Source organism: Miscanthus floridulus, chromosome 18 (genome assembly GCF_019320115.1).
Source record: "Miscanthus floridulus cultivar M001 chromosome 18, ASM1932011v1, whole genome shotgun sequence".
Classification (NCBI taxonomy): Eukaryota; Viridiplantae; Streptophyta; class Magnoliopsida; order Poales; family Poaceae; genus Miscanthus; species Miscanthus floridulus.
Genome location: NC_089597.1, coordinates 53,835,722 through 53,857,444, shown reverse-complemented (window position 1 = coordinate 53,857,444; position 21,723 = coordinate 53,835,722). Strand labels below are relative to the sequence as shown.

The 21,723-nt window shown below is 47.3% G+C and overlaps 2 protein-coding genes across 2 annotated transcripts; both read right to left on the bottom strand.

The window, feature by feature from the left end:
* Positions 1 to 52: 52 nt before the first annotated feature.
* Positions 53 to 1,139, bottom strand: LOC136519564 (solanidine UDP-glucose glucosyltransferase 1-like). The gene is made up of 2 exons (XM_066512950.1): positions 686 to 1,139; positions 53 to 576 (listed from the first exon to the last, which is right to left on the bottom strand). The coding sequence occupies exons 1-2, from the start codon at positions 1,122 to 1,124 to the stop codon at positions 104 to 106; spliced, it is 912 nt and encodes a 303-aa protein (XP_066369047.1). The 5' UTR covers positions 1,125 to 1,139; the 3' UTR covers positions 53 to 103.
* Positions 1,140 to 6,540: 5,401 nt separating this feature from the next.
* On the bottom strand, positions 6,541 to 8,765 carry LOC136520528 (UDP-glycosyltransferase 90A1-like). Its single transcript, XM_066514079.1, has one exon. It carries the CDS (start codon positions 8,395 to 8,397, stop codon positions 6,937 to 6,939), a length of 1,461 nt encoding a protein of 486 aa, XP_066370176.1. The 5' UTR covers positions 8,398 to 8,765; the 3' UTR covers positions 6,541 to 6,936.
* Positions 8,766 to 21,723: the final 12,958 nt, after the last annotated feature.

Genomic DNA, 21,723 nt, shown 5'->3' with positions numbered 1-21,723 from the left:
CTGATACGCCACCACTGCCGAAGTGCCGACTGCATCAGGGAGTGCTGTTTATCTACTCGACTACTCTTGACCAAACTCAAGCAGGCATTTGATCGAACACCCACTACACACCAACTGAACTCAGAACCCTCGTCACCAAGACTGAAATTGGTTGAACACCATGACCACAGCATCGGAAGCAACTTACAGAGCACCGAGTGGAGAGAAGGCTCCAGGCTACAGACCCTGTGCAGCCCCCGGCCCCGATGCAAAGAAGCCCGAAGAGGAGTAGCAGGACGGTGGGCGCCACACTGAGGACGAAGAGGATCTCAGAGCGGCCTCGCAACGCGCCACCACGATCTCGCCGTAGTGGAGTAGCCCCTCTGACCTGAGCGCTCCAGGCGAGGAGGAGCGAGGCCAAGGCACAGCAGAGAGCGGCGATGTGGGCAGTCCTGGCTTTAAGTAAGACTGTAGGAGAGGTGAGTCCGCATCGCTCACGCTCAGATGCATCAATTGCTCGGCAGAGGAGTTCAGAAGTCCGTCCGTGTCTCTCCAGTTCCAAGGAGAGGACGGCGCTAGTGGATTTGGATGACGTGGCTTGACAGAATTGCAAAGAAATCAACCTCGTGAGCCAGAGCCCCGGCAAGCCGTCGACCTCGAACGGTTCCCACGGCGAGCGTAACGTAGCGGGAGAAGGCGCCCATACCGAGCGAGACGAGCCGGGGCACGCCGAGGCCGTCGGCGGCGTCCTTGGCCCACGGGAGGAAGCCGTCGTGGACGAGCAGGTCCGGCCGGGGCTCCAGCCGCGCCAGCGCGTCCGCGAACACCGGACGGAGCGCCGCGGTGGCGGAGATGAGATCCAGGAAGTGGGACTCGGAGGCGGAGGGCAGCCCCTCCATGCTCTGCGGGCTCGCGGATGAGGACGGGAACGGCAGCTCGAGGACGGCCGCGCCGGGGATCCCCGCGACGCCCGCGCGGATGAAGGACGCCTCCCGCGGGGTGGCCAGCAAGGTGACCGCCGACGCGAGGCCCCGGCGCAGGAGCAGGCGGGTCAGGTGCAGCATCGGCATGGCGTGGCCCTTTGCCATGAACGGGAGCATCGCCACGTGCCGGAGCGTCGAGGACGATGGTGAGGAAGAAGCCATGGGATGATGGGAAGCTATAGCCAAGCGGAGCCTAGTGTTGGAGCGCAGCCACCAAGTGAAGGTAGAGTTTTTGAAGAGTGCGCTGCTTGACTTGGACGTCAGTGGGATGTGTTGTTAATTACTGTTTTTTAATCTCTTGTTAATTACTGTTAGGTGGGCCGGCAGCATCTTTCACAACGGCTAGCACTGTCACAGGTGCGCACGTCGAGTAGGATTGCGAGGTGGGGCTAGGGGTGCAGCCAATTTGGCTCGGGATGGCAAGATGGGGTCTTGCCCACGGCAACGGCGGGCTTAGCCTATAATGGCGCGGCGGCGGAAGCAAGGCTCCAAATTGGAGCTTGTCATGGTGTGGTTGGACGCGGTGCGAGGTCAGTCGGCTAGCAGGCTCGAAGGCGGAGTCGGGAGCGCAACGAATTGAATGCATGTGACCCTTTCATGCCGGATTGATGGCGCGGAAGAGGAGGGAGGGGGAAAAGGGAATGGGGCTGGCTGACTTGCCCGAGCTTTGGCGGGACACGGCTGGGCGCACACTGCAGGCGCTGCGAGCCAACGCAGCCAGGAGGGAACGTGCACGCACGCAGACGGTGGCAGCGCGGCCGTACCGCCGTTAATGGCAAAACGACGCGCGGTAGCCACGGCAAGCCCACGTGCATGAAGACGGGACGGGCAGCGGCGCAAAGGCAGAGGCAGATGCGATGACGACGTGCTGTGGCGCGGCAGGCAACAGGACGGTGCAGCGAGTTGGGGGCAGGGCAGCGCAGCAGAACGAACGTGTGTGGCCCTAGTGGCATCGACAACGGCGCCAGCGGTAGCGCGCGACGGGACTACGGCAGCAGCAGCACGGCAGTGAGGTGGGGAGTTGCGCGCCAGGGCTATCGGCCATAGCGGCCAGCCGAGCGTGGCTAGGCGTGCGCGCACGGCCAGCGCGCCGACGTCGACTCAGGGGCACGGTGACCGCACCTATGTGAGGAAACCAACCAAGGACGTGCCATGCACGCTTTTTAAAGCATCGAAATCAACTAATCGGTTGGCCAAACACCCAAATCGTCTTCACCTTACTTTAGAGGGTACATCAGGCCACCAAAACAACATGTAACACTACCCTATTTCTTAACCAGATTGCCGTACAAAAATTACCAAACATCGCAGTGTCTAGCTCATCAAAAGTTCATGAAATCTTCCAAGTGTTGAATGACTTTCTATTTCTAGTTGCATTTCCAAACCCTTAGAAATATAAGCGAGCAACATTGTTTATCAACACCAAGTATTTCATTGTCATCTACAAAGTTTGTACTTTCAACTTTATTTAAGTGTTGCATATATGTTCAATATTGTTTTTGTTCGATAAAAATTGGTTTACAACCCTACTTGATAATTACGCGAATCATGGAATAACTATCCGATTAACATTCTATTGATACTTCTACGTTACGACACTGCATCTTCTCATTTCACCACATGCATTAACACACAAATATGATGCTCATGGCATGTTTTAGTAAATGATTTATAGTGTAACACCGAGAGTGTTATAGAGGGTCATCTCTTCATGAGGCAACCTCGTCGTCTCTTGTATCTATCTAGGTCCTTTTTGCAAGATTGATAGCATAGAGACAACATTGAAATCCCCGTTGTATATGCTCTTGAGATAGTGTTTGGTTAGGAAACAAGGTGGAGTTAGTCTTGTCTCTTATTTTCGGGACGAGACGACTCTATTTTTATTTGGTTGAGAAGGGATCGAACTGGCCAGTTTTTTGTTTAGTTTTAGAGACATCAAAAGTGGGCGCGTCGTGTCCCAGGTGAGACACATAAATCGATTTTTTGGGGATGAGTATACATGGATCTGGTAGGACTATTCCCTCTGGGATGTCTCTGTCCTGTTTTTCTATCCTGCTGCAGTCGACTACTCCCTCCGTACTTAAATACCTGTCGTTCTTGCTTTCCGAGAAATAACAACTTTGACTAATTTTATATAAAAATATTAATACTTATGGTACATAATTAATATTATTAGATAGTTCATTGAATCTATTTTTATAATAAATTTATTTAAAAATACAAATGCCGCACATATCTATAAAAGACTTTAAATGTGTGACCATGTGTGTCTCCTGATCCACTCCACCTGCCCCCTTTGCTTCTACCGCCCATTATTCCACCGCGCATGCGTTCAGCAGGCCCAGCCGCCCACACTGTCCACCGCTCCAGCCCCGGGACACCACCTCCGGCCTTAATTGCGGTTCACAGGTCTCGCAAAAAAAGGGGAGCGCAGCGGCGACGCCACCGAGAAAACCCGCGGCTCCTGCGACCTTCGCCGCCTGCGACGTGCGACGCGACCCCGCCGTAGCTCTGCCCCTCCTGAGACCTCCTGCCGCCGATACGTCGCCCCGCACCAGCGCCGCTGCCGAGTCGCCTCCGCCCACCTCACCCACGCCTCCCTGCGGCGCACCACCGCAGTGCCATCGACGCGGCGCGGCGCCGCAGTGTCGCCGTCGCGTTTACCTGCTGGTCCTCTCTATGGGGCCTTCTTCGGCGATGGGCGCCGCACCAGGTATGCCGACCACTTCTGCTCCCCTACCGCTGCGCGAAACCAGAGCGCCCAAACCCTAACATATGCTATTTCGCTATTTCTATTCGGATATCATCTGATTACTGAATTTAGGAGTGTGTTATGCCTACCAGCCGCTTCGATTTCCCCCCCAAAAAATGTCTACCAAACCCTAACCTATGCTGTTTGGCTATTTGTATTCCGATCTCATCTTATTACTGAATTTACAGGTGTGTTACGCGTACCACCACCTTTCATTCTTCTTTTCTCAAAAAAATCTCGATTTACAGGGGTCCCCACCTCAAACAGGTTACGGCGCATCAGACCTGGGCACGACAACTTCGTCCAATCCTCCATTCGTACGCCTGCCTGCTCCGCTCCATTATTCTACCAGTGTTCAGCTACATTTATGCAGGTCAGGGCATTCATGACTTCCCATGTATGCTTCTCAGCGCCAACTCTTAGCAGCATCCTTGCCTATTGAAACATGCATCAAGTGGCTTTTGGTCCTCTACTTCCGGTGACTTCAACACCAGGATTTCATCCTGTGCTTCAGGCGCCTGGCAGTATGGCAGTATGCTATTCCTGCCCACGAGGCCAATGCGTGGATCCCTGTTTTTAGCATATTGACACAAAGTTGTGCAAACATTTCATAGGACCTTAGCAAGCTTGATCATAAGTATGCTTAAAAATCAGTGTGATCGCTTGGTTAGGAATGTTTCACCATGGCATTTAAATAGTTCAGGAATAAGAAACCATCAGCATTATTCTACGATCTGGGATTCTGGCTACAATATAAAGATATGCAGCTCTCTTGCGTGTTACAGAAAAAGAGCCATATCATTAAGCGTTCACTGTCATATGTGTTAGTTCTAATAAAATGCCTTCCGAATTTAATAGCATACTGCCAATGCATTTTTTTCCGTATGATAAATTTCAAATGCTACGATAACATTCTATAATTTTTTTATAGGTACAAAACTTGATCGAGAAACCGCAGTATGCTCATTTACCACTAATTGAGGCTACCAGGTCAGTGTGCTACCTTTTTAAACTGCTCATAGTTTTCCTATATATTTTTGTCGCCTGTGGTGTGGCACTGCAGATATATACCTGTGCTGCAAATCCTTTGTTTTTGGACAAAACAGATTGCACTTTGTCTAATTCTACAAAGTAAAGATATGCAGCTCTCTTGCGTGTTACAAAACAGAAGCCACATCATCAAGGATTCACTGTTGTATGTGTTAATTCTAATAACATGCCTTGCGAATTTAACAGCATCTTGCCAATGCATTTCTTTCCATATGATAAATTGGAAATGCTTCAATAACATTTTGTAAATTTTTCATAGGTACAAAACTTCATCGAAAAGACGCAGTATGACCATTTGCCACTAATTGAGGCCAGCAGGCCAGTGACCTACCTTTTCAAACTTATCATAGTTTTCTTCTATACTCTACATTTTTGTCACCAGTGTTGTGGCACTGTGGATATATACCTATTCGGTCCATGCAGTTTATCATTTAGTTCCACCTCTTTTCAGAGATTGCACAGGTGCAGCTCCTCTGCATCCTTTGTTTTTGGACAAAACAGATTGCACTTTGTTTAATTCAAATAGATCATTGATGGTTCTGATACAATCCACAACTTCGTTACACTGCACCCAAACAAACACTATGTCCTGCAGATTTTGCAGCAGTTCTTGCTGCCCATTTAACAGAACGATTGCATGAATAAAAGACACTGAATCAAAACCAGCAGTGGGCAGGTTAATGCCATGATTATGGTAACTCTGGATTGGGGTCTGTCCAAGGGTACATACTGTAGGGTTACCTTGACAAAAATATTACATTTTTTTTGTTAATCAGTTTTATTTTAGAAAACCCGTGTCTGTCTTTTTGCTATGACAGTGCCTAAACAATGATGCCTATCTTAGCGCCTGAATACATTTCTAAATTGTTATGGTTCTGTATCCTTAATCCTAGGATTGCTGATTTTTACGGCCAGCAAATACAAATGTACATTATGCTCTGCCTTTGTTGCTGGTACCGAGCATCGTCCTTTTTTTGGCTTTTTCGTTTACCTTCTCAGCATTTACCTGCGACCCCGTGGTGTCCAAGATACTTTCTTCCCTTACCGTTAAAAAAATAGGCCTCTTCATATTATTCTTGCTCAGCCATTATTGCTAACTTTTTAGTGCCTATATAATCAATTCCTGAACCTCTTGGTAAATACATATGTAATATTAATAATTTCCTTGCCATTACCATATGATCCCAATAACACTAATAATATTATTAATTGCTTAATGCAGCTTTTACTATATCAGTCTAATCTGTAGTATTCGCTATCTTCATAATCAGGCCTACAGAGGCTTCGTACCCTCTTTATGTAACTCTATTTCTGTTCGCTTCATAATCCATAGGCTTTGTTGTCATCAAGTCATAACCCCGCCACCAGCTGCTTCTCAGTACAATGCTATATATGTTAATCTCTTTTACTTTTAGCATCAGGTTTTTAACCTGCTTTTGCATTTGTACACAGGGATCAAATACCTCAAGTGCAAACAGAGTGCATTCCTGCGTTTTTTTTGTCCAGCATATATACAAAATTAGTGTCATCCCACCATCAGCAGATGTCCATAGTACCACCAAGACTTCTGTTCAAATACTACTCAGTTTACCAATCTCCTGCAAGAGAAGCAGACAACTATGTATATATATTATGTTTCAATCACAAACGCCTGATCTATATACCGCCTTTGCTGCTGTACTTAAATCTGTTGGATATGTAGTGTCACCTTCGTGTCCGGCCACCCGCGCGAAGCGCGGGGTTCCCCACTAGTTTTATATAAATCTAGGCAAAAAAAAAAAAACTGATAGTTATATAGAGACGGAAAGGTCGAGAGAGAGAATCCTATATGCAACCAATCCTATGTTTGTAGCTACAGAATACTGCAGTCGTCTACGCTGCAGTCAATCAATGACCGCCATTATTGCTCACACTGCTAGCTAGGGAACGATTATGTATCCGTAGCTACAGAGTGAAGGTTGCAATGGCTGAACATTCGAAAAAAAACATCTTTGGAGGACATGCATGATGCTGGGACAATCGGTTTTGAAGGGAAAAAAAAAGAACGAACAAGGCAAGATTTGTGTTAATTCGCAGCACAAGAGTTCCAGCCCAGACGGTGCAACTTTAGTAATTTGAGTAGTACAGCAGAATAATTCTATCACGACAACGAAGAGGCTCGTAGTTAGCTACTCACTCTGAACTAGCCTCAACCCTGCTAGTGCCACTGATGACTGCACGCACCATCAGCTCCAGGTTTTCAAACGAGGAACCGCCGGCGTCCATCGCCGTTCTAGCAGAAGCTGCGAGCTCAGCTGCTCTAGCCGCCGCGTGCTTCCCTCCCTCTCCCAAGATGAGCTCCCGTGCCAATGCCCCGATGTCTTCTCGGCTTGCAACCATTTCCCCGCCGCCCTCGCTGCCACCGTCGTCGTCGTGCCTTCTGTTGGATGGCCAAACCCTGAGTCCGGCTCCGAGCACGTCGACGACGAACTTGGCGTTCATCTTCTGCTCTGCCGCCAACGGGAACGCAAGAATCGGAACCCCCATGCTGATGCTTTCGGTCACCGAGTTCCACCCACAGTGACTGAAGAAGCCCTTGATGGCCTTGTGCCTCAGGACACCAAGCTGGTCGACAAAGCCTTGTAACACTATACCCCTGTCTCCGAACCGCCCTTCGACCCGGTCCTCTCCATCAAACCATTTGGACCGGAGCACCCATACGAAATCCACACCGGACCTGTCCAGTCCGGCCGCGATCTCCTCTAGCTGCGCCCGGCTCAGGTTAGCTTGGGAGCCGAATGCGACGTACAGAACCGGCCGCTTCATGGCGAGCCTGGAGTCGAGCCAGCCGGCTAGATTTGCATCCAGGGTTGTCTGCACCGCCGGTTCCGTGACGAGACACAGCGGACCAACCGGCCACACCTTCGGCGAGTTCTCCAGCTGGTTCATTTTGTCAATGTAGAGTGACTCGAGCTCATGGAAGGAATTGAGGATAGTGCCCCAGCTGGAGGCCGTGGCTACACCGCTCTCACAGATGAAGTCCCAGTGACGACCGGCTGGCTCCGGGTCGTCGAATGGCGGGTTCAGGTCGGCCGTCGTGAGCTGGAGCCCCGGCAAGCCGTCGACCTCGAACGGTTCCCACGGCGAGCTCACGCGCGCGTGCGGCTTCTGCGCCAGCACGGCGAGCGTGACGTAGCAGGAGAAGGCGCCCATACCGAGCGAGACGAGCCGGGGCACGCCGAGGCCGTCGGCGGCGTCCTTGGCCCACGGGAGGAAGCCGTCGTGGACGAGCAGGTCCGGCCGGGGCTCCAGCCGCGCCAGCGCGTCCGCGAACACCGGACGGAGCGCCGCGGTGGCGGAGATGAGATCCAGGAAGTGGGACTCGGAGGCGGAGGGCAGCTCCTCCATGCTCTGCGGGCCCGCGGATGAGGACGGGAACGGCAGCTCGAGGACGGCCGCGCCGGGGATCCCCGCGACGCCCGCGCGGATGAAGGACGCCTCCCGCGGGGTGGCCAGCAAGGTGACCGCCGACGCGAGGCCCCGGCGCAGGAGCAGGCGGGTCAGGTGCAGCATCGGCATGGCGTGGCCCTTTGCCATGAAGGGGAGCATCGCCACGTGCCGGAGCGTCGAGGACGATGGTGAGGAAGAAGCCATGGGATGATGGGAAGCTATAGCCAAGCGGAGCCAAGTGTTGTGGTGACTGAAAGTGAAAGGCAAAAAGCGCAGCCAGCAAGTGAAGGTAGATTTAGAGTTTTCGAAGGGTGCGCTGCTTGACTTGGACGCGTCAGTGGGAGGTGTTGTTAATTACTGTTAGGTGTGCGTGGGCCGGCACCATCTTTCACAACGGAGGTGGACCGCCTGTTAGGTGTTGTTAATTTCAGAACGGAGGTGGGCCGGCAGCATCTTTGACAACGGCTAGCACTGTCACACGTCGCGGGTGTGCGTGGGTAACACCGGCCGAATAGCCTTGATTTACATTGGAAATTATCAAATTACCGTGTCCAAACGAACAACTTTTAGTCATTTACTATCACTACTATTCTCAGAAAAAAAAATTATATCACTACTAGAATCGTCCTGTTCGCTTGGCTTATAAGTCGTACTTTTTCAGCCAACGAACATTATTTTTCTCTCACAACAAATTAGCCAACGGTACTGTGAATCATGGACAATCGAGCAGAGCAAATAGCTAGTAGTAGCTTCCGATAGCTTTCTCTAGCAGTTTGAACTCATGGGTACGGACCGAAGGTTAGAGAGGTAGTGTACTCCCTCGTCCATTTCCGAGTGCCACCTACATTTTCGTATCAGTCGAATTTTTTAGTTTAACTAAATGACTAAAAAATATTAGTAATATTTGTATCTTTAAATAAGCGTATTACAAAAATAAATGCAAGAACTAATCTAACGATGATTATTATATACTATAACTATATAATTTTTTATATATATTTGATCAAAGTTAAATACATTTAACTTCTCCATATATGACAACGGATAAAAATATAAGAGTTAAACGCACAAGGGGTTCTTGAACTTGTAAGTGTATGTCACATAGGCCCATTAACTTTAAAAAAATTATTTCTAAGCCTCTAAACTTGTTAAGTGGTACACTCGTCCATACCAGCCATGGCAGAGATGAGGTCCAGGAAGTGAGACTCGGAGGCCGAGGGAAGCTCCTCCATGCTTTGCGGGCCCGCCAATGAGGACGGGAACGGCAGCTCGAGCACGGCCGCGCCGGGGATTCCCTCGACGGCTACGCAGATGAAGGACGCCTCGTGTGGGGTGGCGAGAACGTTGACCGCCGACGCGAGGCCCCGACGCAGGTGCAGCATCGGCATGGCGTGGCCTTTGCTCATGAACGGGAGCATCGCCACGTGCCGGAGCGTCGAGGACGATGGTGAGGACATGGCGAGCTTAGGTAGCCAAGCCAAGTGTTGTGGACTTGTGGTCGTGAGTGATGAAGGTAATAAATTTCCTTTGGAGACATGCGCCACTTGTGCTTGACTTTGGAGTCCATGCGAAGCAGGTAGCCAACCCAACTTTGGACGCATCGGTCGGAGTTGTTACTGGGTCAGCATAGTCGAAGTTTGGACGCATCGGTCCATGTTTGAACGAGTAAAATAGTCCTTAAACTTTGGCCGAGGTTTCAAACTTTCTTTTTCTTTCTTGATTTTTTGGGTCCCTAAGCTTGTATGGGGTCTCACCAGCGGTCCAAACGAGTGCTCGAACGACTCGTTATCCTACGTGGTGTGCTGGTTCACACTTGACATGGAATCTAACATGTAGGATGTGGGGGTATGTCCCCCGGTACCCACAAGATAAGATATGGGCCGTACCACCAAAGGTGGCCTAGCCCATAAGATCAAGACGTGCGACGCACGGCACGGGTCGACGTGCACCGCAAGACTACAAGAAGATATTGTAATACCAAATATAATATTTTCCTTGTAACCATACCCTACCAGAGTATATAAGGAGGGACAGAGATCCTCTAGACAATATATCAAATCTCATATTCAATACAATATAACAAAGACACAGGACGTAGGGTATTACGTCGATCAGACGGCCCGAACCTGTCTAAATCATTGTCTCTGCGCCTTGTGTCACCATCCGGTTCCTATCACGTGCACCTCCACCAATCATCTACTATCGTGGATATACCCCTCGGTAGACTGCCAACCAGATTTCGTCGATAATGACGCGCCAGGTAGGGGGTATGCGCTTGATCCCATGACGAGCCAGATAGATTTCAAGATCAACAACACGTTCTCAGCGACGGCCCCATGCAGTACGGGCTGTCGCTGGGGAGGTGCACGAACACGGCAAGATCGCCGCACCATCTGATCTCGAGGAGCTTTACCACAATCACGTGCCGGATCATGCTCATGGCCACAACGTGCATCGACGTCCAGTCTCCGAGATCCAATCAAGGTCACGCCAATTTAGAGCCAAGCTAGACCTACATGCAATCCAACTGCAACTAGGAGGGCATTCATGCATCAACATGCAAGGCTCCAAGCTATCGCCAAGGGAAGACGCACAGCCTACAACTGCAAGCATGCGACCCCCTCATCGGCATCTTCTCCGACTTCGCCGACTCGCTGAGGTCTCGACGGCACGACTGTGTGGCGTTCCTACTTTGAGACGCATCCGCACGGGTTTCCTACTCCAGCTCGATCGGATATGCAAGAGAGCAAAATCTAGACCATGCACACATTGTCAACACAGCACCATGAAGATGACATCATGCAAGCTACCAAAACTTGCATGTACACATGCATACATGTATGGGGGAAGAAAGGTTGCGTGTTATACATCTATGTATGAAGCAGATCGGCTGCACATCTTCATACGCGGATTGACACTATCAAGCTCTGATTACGTCCGTCCTACTCCAACACGAGATCAACTCTGTTTCCGCCATCAAGCGAGCCGCTAAGCGAGCTGCCCGCGTCGCCGACCAGATAACGCCATACGCCACCGACCAGATGTTCTATCTACAACTAAGTCACGCTTTAATATTCTTCTAAATATTCTCCAATCTTTATATATCGCCATGATGTATCTCCGTGCTGTTTTCTCTATGTTTATTCTCCAAACGATTTTTGTCCATGTATATCATCTTAAAGATGACATACAGTTAAGTCTAAGACAAATCTCCGAACAGTCATGTTGATGCTCGGATGTTCGCAGAGACGGCCCTGTCTCTGGCTTCTCCCTACACGTGCACAAGCGCCTGTCCTATGCGTTTGGGGTGGTCGACAGCGGCACCTTAGCAACGCTTTGTTCTTCCTACATGCACATGGGCTCTGTGCTCCGTGTTATGGTTAACAGGCTAGCTAGGGCTGGAGACTCAGCTACACACTAGCTGGTCGGACGATTTATATTAAATATAAATACTTCTTCAGAATAACACTAAGTGGTCACACCAACTGATCGTCGAGCTACATACGCTATTTCATCATCATTACTGATTCTTCTTCGGAGTTCATATATTTTACATCATGTACTACACATTCTACACATTTGTTTTGTAGGGGCACGGATTGGTCAACGAGCTTACGCTCAGGGACTAGACAAGATGATCATCGTCTAAGTGGTCGGACCACCTATCGAACGGACTTCACCGCCAACCAACTGGTTGGACTGCTCAGCACTCACTCCTGCTCGGCGTTCACTTCTATGTTGACCGGTTGATTGGACTGCTCATCGCATGGGCTTCATCGCCAGCTAAGCTGGGGACTCATCGGTACTCGGATTCTTTGTGCAAGCATCACCAGCTAAGCCGGGGACTCCTCGGTGCTCAGATTCTTCGTGCAAGCATCACCTGCTAAGCCAGGGACTCCTCGGTGCTCGGATTCTTCGTGCAAGCATCACCAGCTAAGCCGGAGACTCCTCGATGCTCGGATTCTTCGTGCCAGCATCACCAGCTAAGCCGAGGACTCCTCGATGTTTGGATTCTTCATGCCAGCATCACCAGCTAAGCCGGGGACTCCTCGGTGTTTGGATTCTTCGTGCAAGCTTCGTCGAGTGGTCGCACCACCTGGCCTTCGGACTTCTCCACCGATCAACTGGTCGGACCACTAGGATTATGGACTTTGTCGCTGACCAGTTGATTGGACTGTTTGCTGGTCACTTCTACTCAACGCTCACCTCACCGTCGACTAGTTGGTTGGGCTACTCAGCGCTGTTTCTTCACCAACCAACTGGTTGGATTGTTCGTCGCTTCATCGTCAGCTACGCTGAGGGCTTACCAGCTAAGCTAGGGACTCTTTTGGTGGTCGGATCTTGCTATATCTCATCGGTATGCTATCAAGCTGCTCCATGCTGTTTCGATCAGAGTGCTGATCTTAGGCAGCAAGTCTAGGGTCTTGATACGCGCATGTCAGATGACGTTGGTAAGCTTTCAGACTTCTTTTCTTTGACCCTGCTACAAGATTCATTCTTCATCTTCCAGCAGGCTCGAGGACTAAGTGGCTACACTTCACCTGGCGATGAATATAGTGCTTATTTCTTGATTTACCCTCCTTGTTGACAGAGTCTAAGTGGCTACACTTCTCCTAAGTGGAAGAATTTTCAAATTTCATCTTGAGACCCTTATATCCTTCTGGCAAGTCTTACTTGACTAAGTTCGAGGTCTCCTAACCAGTTAAACTGGTTGGCTTTGATTTTCACCGCCCAAGTCACTAGTTAAACTGGTCAGCTTTGACTTCCATTGCTCGGATCACCAGTTCAACTGGTCGGCTTTAATTTTCATCACCCAGGTCACCAGTTAAACTGGTCGGCTTCGACTTCCACTGCTTAGATCGCCAGTTAAACTGGTTGGCTTCACATCAAACTGCTCGGACTTATTTAAGGTAGTGTTGCTTAAAGGATACAAGGCACTCGGGGACTAGTTGTGGGGATATGTCCACCGGTACCCACAAGATAAGACATGGGCCATACCACCAAAGGTGCCCCAGCCCATAAGATCAAGGCGTACGGCGCACAGCACTAGTCGCCGTGCACCGAAGGACTACAAGAAGATATTGTAATACAAAATAGGATATTTTCCTTGTAACCCTACCCCACCAGAGTATATAAGGAGGGTAGGGGTCCCCTAAATGATATATCGAATCTCATATTTAATACAATACAACAAAGACACATGACGTAGGGTATTACGTCGATCAGACGGTCTGAACATGTCTAAATCGCTGTCTCTGCGCCTTGTGTCACCATCCGGTTCCTGTCATGTGCACCTCCACCGATCATCTACTACCATGGGTATACCCCTTAGTAGACTACCGACCAGATTTTGTTGACATAGGGCCCATGTGTCATCTCTTCCTCCTCTCCCCCTCCACAATCATTAGGGATGTCACCATCCTACACCATGCCACCGTCGGTGCGTCTACCTCACTCGCGCTCAACCCATCGGCCCGTGCCTCCTCATGACTCGGTCACCACCGTGTCGTCTCCCTAGTGACCTGCAAGCCGACCTGGTGACCTGCTTAGTACCCCAACGACCCGCACATCCTGCCGCCCTAGTCGCCCCCACGACTTGCATGGCCCCAGTGACCTGCTCAACACCCTGTCAATGTGTGCAGCAGCACCTCTGACTGTAGGTAGCAGCAGTGGCGAATCTACCGGGGGGGGGGCTACTGGGGCTCAAGCCCCCCTACCCTAGCCACGCTATTGGAGCCCCCTCTACCCCTCCATAAAAATTTCAATCATTAACCACTAGGAAGGAGGGGCTGAAGTCGTGGAGGCGTGGAACATCGCTGGTGACGGAGGACCAGAGGTTGAAGACGAGCAGGGATTGGTCTTCTTCCTGGGCCGGACCACCGGAATGTGTATGTTTCATTTTCAGTGGCCCACTAACGAAGCCTGTTCACAGCCCATCAAGAAGACCGATGAAATCCTTTGTTTCTCATTTTGTCGGTGACGGGAGCAGAGGAGTCGCACTCGACTTGAGTGACTGGACGAGTGGGTGACTGGGCGAGCGACGGTGGCTCCAGCTAGGGTTGGCTCCAAAGCCTCCAACCCAACGGCCGACGGAGCCACGGAGACGGAGGCGCCGGGATCCCGGTGGGCAGAGGCAGCGGGCAGCAGCGGCCGTGCCCATGCAGTCGCGCATCGTAGGCTCACAGCAGCCAGCAGGAGCGCATAGTCCCCTATGGGTGCAACCTCGTTTTGGTTTGTTTCTAGGTGAAATCTCGATGATTCTAGCGGTTTGCTACTGAATTTCGCCGTGGATTTCTTGCTAGCTCGTCCTGCACTGCTTCACTCTGTAGAGCTCACGTCGTGTCCTACCGGCAGTTGCACGTCGCCGCGTAGGGCCGTCGGCTAGGGGCAACACGCCGACGCCGACGCTGTAGTGACTCCGACGAGGGGCGACGTGGCGGCCGAGTATGTGGCAGGTAGCCAGGCGCCTAGGCATGTCTCTAGTTCTCCACTATCTTCAGTTCTTCACGTTTTAGAGATACGTTGTGCCTGTGTTATGGTGCGGGTGCCAGAATCTTGCCTTAGAGGTAAAATATTTTTCTATTTATTTTCTCTAGGACCCTGCTGGAAGCATTCTTATACTGTATCTTCAAAACTTTGAAGTTAAATACTTGAAATTTGTGTCACTAATTTATTTTTTTCTTGTATAGATTGCTTCTAATGATTCATGAAGAATACAACAGCGTGAATGTGTCAGCATCTATCGATCTTTTGTTGGTTAGTTCTAAAAATTGTAACTTTTACTTCTTCTTATGCGTTTTATGATGCACTTTCGATTGTTTATCATAGTTATCATGTAAAAGGTTTAAAACTGCTATATCTTAACTTTGTATGAGATATAATTGAGTGAAGTTGGTCTAGCTCTTTTTGTCCGGTCCCTCCTAATTTTTTTTACATCCGCCGCTGGGTAGCATAAGTCGTTGCCGCGCGTCGACGCCATACACAAACTGCGCAGCCATACACCCACACTCATCGAGGCACGCCTCTCTGCACGCGGCATCGCTCACCCTCTCCAGCGCCCTTAGGCTGGAGTGGTCGTTGAAGTAGCCTTACCGGCCTGCCACAGCCGCCCGACGCCACCGGGACGCAGCCGCAGTTAGGCCGTCGGAACTCTATCGCCCAGAAGTTGGTCGCGTCGGTGCATGTTAGTGCACACACTGTAGGCGCCACACAGAATACTACAGTCGACTACACTGCAGTCAATCAATGACCGCCATTATTGCTCACACTGCTAGCTAGGGAACGATTATGTATTCGTAGCTACAGAGTGAAGGTTGCAATGGCTGATCATTCGAAAAAAACATCTTTGGAGGACATGCATGATGCTGGGACAACCGGTTTTGAAGAAGAAGAAAAAAGAACGAACAAGGCAAGATTTGTTATAATTCGCAGCACAAGAGTTCCAGCCCAGACGGTGCAACTTTAGTAATTTGAATAGTACAACTGTACCAAATTAATTCTATCACGACAACGAAGAGGCTGCTCGTAGTTACAGCCTATTCAGCTGGGGCTGAAACGATCATATATGATCATAGATTATTACTGCTAGCTGGTTTGATGTGAGGAAAATACTGTTCTGGTTGGAAATTTATGATCGTTTACGACCAAATGAACAGGCTATTAGCTACTCACTCTGAACTAGCCTCAACCCTGCAAGTGCCACTGATGACATAACTGCACGCACCATCAGCTCCAGGTTTTCAAACAAGGAACCGTCGGCGTCCATCACCGTTCTAGCAGAAGCTGCGAGCTTAGATGCTCTAGCCGCCGCGTGCTTCCCTCCCTCTCCCAAGATGAGCTCCCGTGCCAATGCCCCGATGTCTTGGCTTGCAACCAGTTCCCCACCGCCCTCGCTGCCACCATCGTCGTCGTGCCCTCTGTTGGATGGCCAAACCCTGAGTCCATCTCCGAGCACATCGATGATGAACTTGGAGTTCATCTTCTACTCTGCCACCAACGGGAACGCAAGAATCAGAACCCCATGCTGATGCTTTCGGTCACCGAGTTCCACCCACAGTGACTGAAGAAGCCCTTGATGGCCTTGTGCCTCAGGACACCAAGCTGGTCGACAAAGCCTTGTAACACTGACACAAATATTAGGAAAGATCAATGCTCATGAGATGTATATGCACATTACTCCATAGGATGGCTCATCCTCTACCAAGAAGAAAGACAAGGACTTAGCATTCAAAGCTAGCCAAGAGAAGGGCAAAGCAAGACTTGAGTATGAGAGCTCAAGTGATGATGAAGTTGATGATGCAAGTTTTGCTCTCATGGTGAGAAAAATTGCCAAGATGCTAAAGAAGCTCAACAAGAGTGGCATAAAGTTCTATGGCAAGAAGAAGAAGTTCTTCACTAGCTCTAGAAGGAAGTCAATCTCCGAGATGGATTGCTATAATTGTGGAGAACTTGGTCATCTAGCACACCAATGCACCGAGCCCAAAAAAGACAAGTTCAAGAACAAGTACAAGGGCAAGAAGGATGACTCAAGTAATGAATAAGATGATGAGAAGAAGAAAAACAAGCCATACAAGAAGAGAGATGGCAAGAAGAAGGATATCCACAAGAAGAAGAAGAGTGAAAAGGCATACATCGTCGGTAATTGGCTCACGGACATTGATTCATCTAGTGGGTCATCCGATGATGATAGTGGCAACGAGAAGGTGGCCGCCATTGTTATTGACTCTTCATCATCTTCACCGCCACCATCGCTATCATCCTCTACACACCTATGTCTTATGCCCAAGGGTGAACGCAAGGTATCAAATGATGATGATAGTAGTGGTGATGAACATGCTAGTAATGATGATAGCGATAGTGATGATGATGAATATGAATCACCTTCTTATGATAATCTTGCTAGATTGCTAAAACAATACACTAAGATCATTATAAAGACTAGAGCTAAGAAAGAAAAGCTAGAAGCTAAGAATGATTCACTTTTAGCAAAATGTGATATGGCGGAAAAGGGTAGTATTGAGCTATCCAAACTCAAGGGGCTCAAATCTTCTAATAAAGAGCTTAAAGATAATCATGATAAACTTGAGAGGATACACAATGGGCTCATCACTAGTCATAACAAGCTAAAAGAAGAATATACAACTCTAAAGATCAATCATGATAATCTTGTTATTGCTCAAGAATTCTTATCCAATGAGCCACATGATGCTACTAACAATGTTGTTAAGATTGATATAGCTACATCATGTGATGATTTGATCACTGAGAGCATTGAGCAAAGTTCTAGTAGCAAGGGCAAGCAAGTGGCTAAGGTCGATGATTATGATGAGTTTGTCAAGCTCAAGAATGATAATGAAAAGCTCAAGAAAGATCTTGAAGAAATCAAAAGTCATAACACTATTGTGCTAGAAACTCTTGATCATGATGGTGATTTGATTCTTGAAAATGAGAAGCTCAAAGAAGAGAACAAGAAGCTCAAGGAAGAGAAAAACAATGATGCTCTCAAGGAAGAAAATAAGAAGCTCAAATTGGAGAAAGAGCATCTCAAGATTGGATTGAGCAAGTTCACAACAGGCAAGCATCTACAAAGTGAGCTACTTATGAACACCATCATGAAGATGGATAGAAGTGGCATTGGGTATTTGACAAACCAAGAGAAGAAGGCTCAAGCTCAACAACAACACAAGTCAAAGCCAAAGCCAAAGAAATGTTTTGAGTGTAGACAAGAAGGTCACTTTGCCCATGAGTGCCAAACTCCACCACCACAACCCTTGCCCAAACATGCTAGACCTTTTGCCTTCAATGCTCACTACATGCTTACAAATGATTCTAGTGGGAAAATAAAAGTCATGTTCTTGGGACCTCTGAATAAGAATAGGCCTAAGAAAATTTGGGTTGCAAAGTCACTTGTTGAGAAGGTGAAGGGCCCTCAACAAGTTTGGGTTCCTAAAGCTTGATCTTTTATATGTAGGTGAACTATAAGACCGGTGGAAGTTATCGGGTTATTGATAGTGGTTGCACATAACATATGACCAGTGAGCCTTGTATGTTCACCTCACTAGATGAAGAAGTAAATGGACAATAAAGAATCGCATTTAGAGATAATTCAAAGGGCAAGGTTAAAGGATTGGGCAAAGTGGCAATATCAAATGATCATTCTATCTCAAATGTGCTATATGTCGCTTCATTGAGTTTCAACTTGCTATCCGTTGGACAATTGTGTGATCTTGGCTTCCAATGCTTGTTCACCAAGAAGGAAGTTGTTGTATCTAAGAAGGATGATGATCAAGTGATATTCAAAGGATTTAGATACAACAACCTATATCTAGTGGACTTCACCTCCGAAGATGCTAATTTGAAGACTTGCCTATTCACCAAAACAACACTTGGGTGGCTATGACATAGAAGACTTGCTCATGTTGGGATGAGCTCACTTAAGAAGCTAATGAAGAATAATTTGGTGAGAGGGTTGAAGGATGTGAAGTTTGAGAAGAACAAGCTTTGTAGTGCATGTCAAGCCGGCAAGCAAGTTGCAAATACTCATCCAACAAAAGCTTTCATGTCAACCACAAGAGTGCTAGAACTCCTTCACATGGACTTATTTGGACCAACAACATACAAGAGTTTGGGAGAAAATATTTATTGTCTTATGATTGTTGATGGCTATTCAAGATACACATGGGTATTCTTCCTTCATGACAAATCTGATGTTGCATCTTGCTTCCAAAAGTTTGCTAAGAGAGCACAAAATGAACTTGAAGTGAAGCTCAAGAAGATTAGAAGTGACAATGGTAAAGAATTTAACAACACAAACATATAAGCCTATTGTGATGAAATTGGGATCAAGCATGAGGTCTCCGCAACATATACTCCTCAATAAAATGGTGTAGTTGAGAGAAAGAATCGAACATTGATCACTCTTGCAAGAACAATGCTTGATGAGTACAACACTCCCGAAGCTCTATGGGCGGAAGCTATCAACACTGTATGCTATGCATCCAATCGCTTATTCCTTTAAAAGTTTCTTAGCAAGACACCTTATGAGTTGCTCAGTGGGAAGAAGTCGGAAGTCTCCTTCTTTAGGGTGTTTGGATGCAAATGCTACATCTACAAGAAGCGGCAACACCTAGGAAAGTTTCAAAGATGTTGTGATATTGGTTTTCTTGTTGGTTACTCATCAAAGTCCAAAGCATATAGAGTATTTAATCATGCCACTGGCTTGGTTGAAGAAACATATGATGTGGAATTTAATGAATCTAACGGCTCCCAAAGACACATGAGAATCTTGATGATGTAGGTGATGAACCATTGAGGGAGGCCATGTAGAATATTCCGATTGGAGACATCAAGCCTAATGATGATGAAGATGATGTATAAGTGATCAATCCACCTTCTTCATCAAGTGTGCCATAAGATGGTGAAAAAGATGGGAGAGTAGAAAATAAAGACACTCATGTCTCCCATGAGCAAATGGTGATACAAGCACAAGATGTTGATGCTCCACAACCTCCCCCTCAAGTGGTTGATAGAAGAATTCACCTCTACTTCAAGCTCATCCACAAGATCTCATTATAGGGAGTCCATCAAAGGGAGTAATGACACACTCACAAAAGCTTGCTTCATTTATTGAACATCACTCTTTTGTCTCTTGCTTTGAGCCTACTAAGGTAGAAGAAGCTCTTCAAGATCTGTATTAGATAAACGCCATGCATGAAGAGTTGAACAACTTCACCTGCAATGAAGTGTGGACTCTTGAAGAGCGACCACAAGGTGCAAGAGTCATTAGAACAAAGTGGATGTTCCGCAACAAGCAAGATGATTAAGGCGTTGTTGTGAGGAACAAGGCAAGACTAGTTGCAAAGGGGTTCTCTCAAGTTAAAGGTTTGGATTTTAGAGAGACCTTTGCATCGGTTGCAAGACTAGAAGCCATCCGTATCCTCCTTGCATATGCATCACAGCATGAAACAAAACTATATCAAATGGATGTGAAAAGTGTATTTTTAAATGGCTTTATTAATGAACTAGTTTGTGTTGATCAACCTCCCAGGTTTGAAGACCCTAGATATCCTAATCATATTTATAGATTGTCCAAGGCGCTATATGGGCTTAAGCAAGCCCCAAGAGCTTGGTATGAGCGTCTTCGGGACTTCCTCATTGAGAAGGGCTTCACCATTGGGAATGTCAACACTACACTATTCACCAAGAAGCTTGATGGACATATCTTCATTTGTCAAGTGTATGTTGATGATATCATCTTTGGATCATCAAATGAAGATTCTTGTAAAGAGTTTGGTGAATTGATTTCAAAGGAGTTCAAGATGTCAATGATTGGAGAGCTTACATCCTTTCTTGGTTTTCAAGTCAAGCAAATGAGAGAAGGGATTTTTATCTCTCAAGAGAAATATACAAATGATCTTCTCAAGAGATTCAAGATGGATGAATGTATGCCAATCAAGACACCAATGCCAACTAATAGACATCTTGACCTAGATGAGGGAGGTAACACGGTTGATCAAACTCTCTACCGCTCTATGATTGATAGCTTATTATATTTAACCGCATCTAGGCCCAACATCATGTTTAGTGTGTGTATGTGTGCTAGATTTCAAGCTAATCCTAAGGAAACTCATTTGATTGTCGTTAAAAGAATCCTTAGGTATCTTAAGCACACACCAAGTATTGGCCTTTGGTATCCCAAAGGAGCTATATTTAAATTAGTTGGCTATTTCGATTCAGATTATGTCGGTTGCAAAATGGATAGAAAAAGCACATCCGAAGGGTGCCATTTGCTTGGTAGATCACTTGTGTCTTGGTCCTCCAAGAAGCAAAATAGTATGGCTTTGTCCGCTGCCAAAGCGGAATACATTGCCACGGGTGCTTGTTGTGCATAAATACTTTATATGAAACAAACTTTGCTAGACTATGGAGTAGTTCTAGAAAAAGTACCTCTTTTGTGCGACAATAAAAGTGTGGTAAAACTTGCAAATAATCCGATTCAACACTCTTGCACCAAGCACATAGATATCCGCCATCACATTCTTAGAGATCATGTTGCAAAGAATAATATTTCACTAGAAGGTGTAAGGACCAAAGATAAATTAGCAGATATCTTCACTAAACCTCTAGATGAGGCAATATTTTGTAGATTGTGGAATGAGCTCAATGTTCTTGATTTTACTAACTTCACTAAAAAATGAGCTTGTGTTGTTCCTTACATTGCATTATAATATACAACATAGTTAATTTTTGGTAATGCATATAGGGCTTGTCTAACATGGTTAAGATAACTGACGTAAAGCGTGTGAAGAAGCTTAACCTTGGATTAAACTTGACAAGCAACTAGATTTAATTTTAAGTATTGCATTGCATATGCATGAATGTTGCTTTGTCGTTTATCTTTAATTGCCCTCTTATTGCCTATTTTCTTAAAAAGAATTATAACCTAAGGCAAAATATTTTGAAAAAAATGAGGGTTTGAGAGAGGTCACTCACATCAGTCCCAATTGGTGTTTATTTGGATCTTATTGGAGT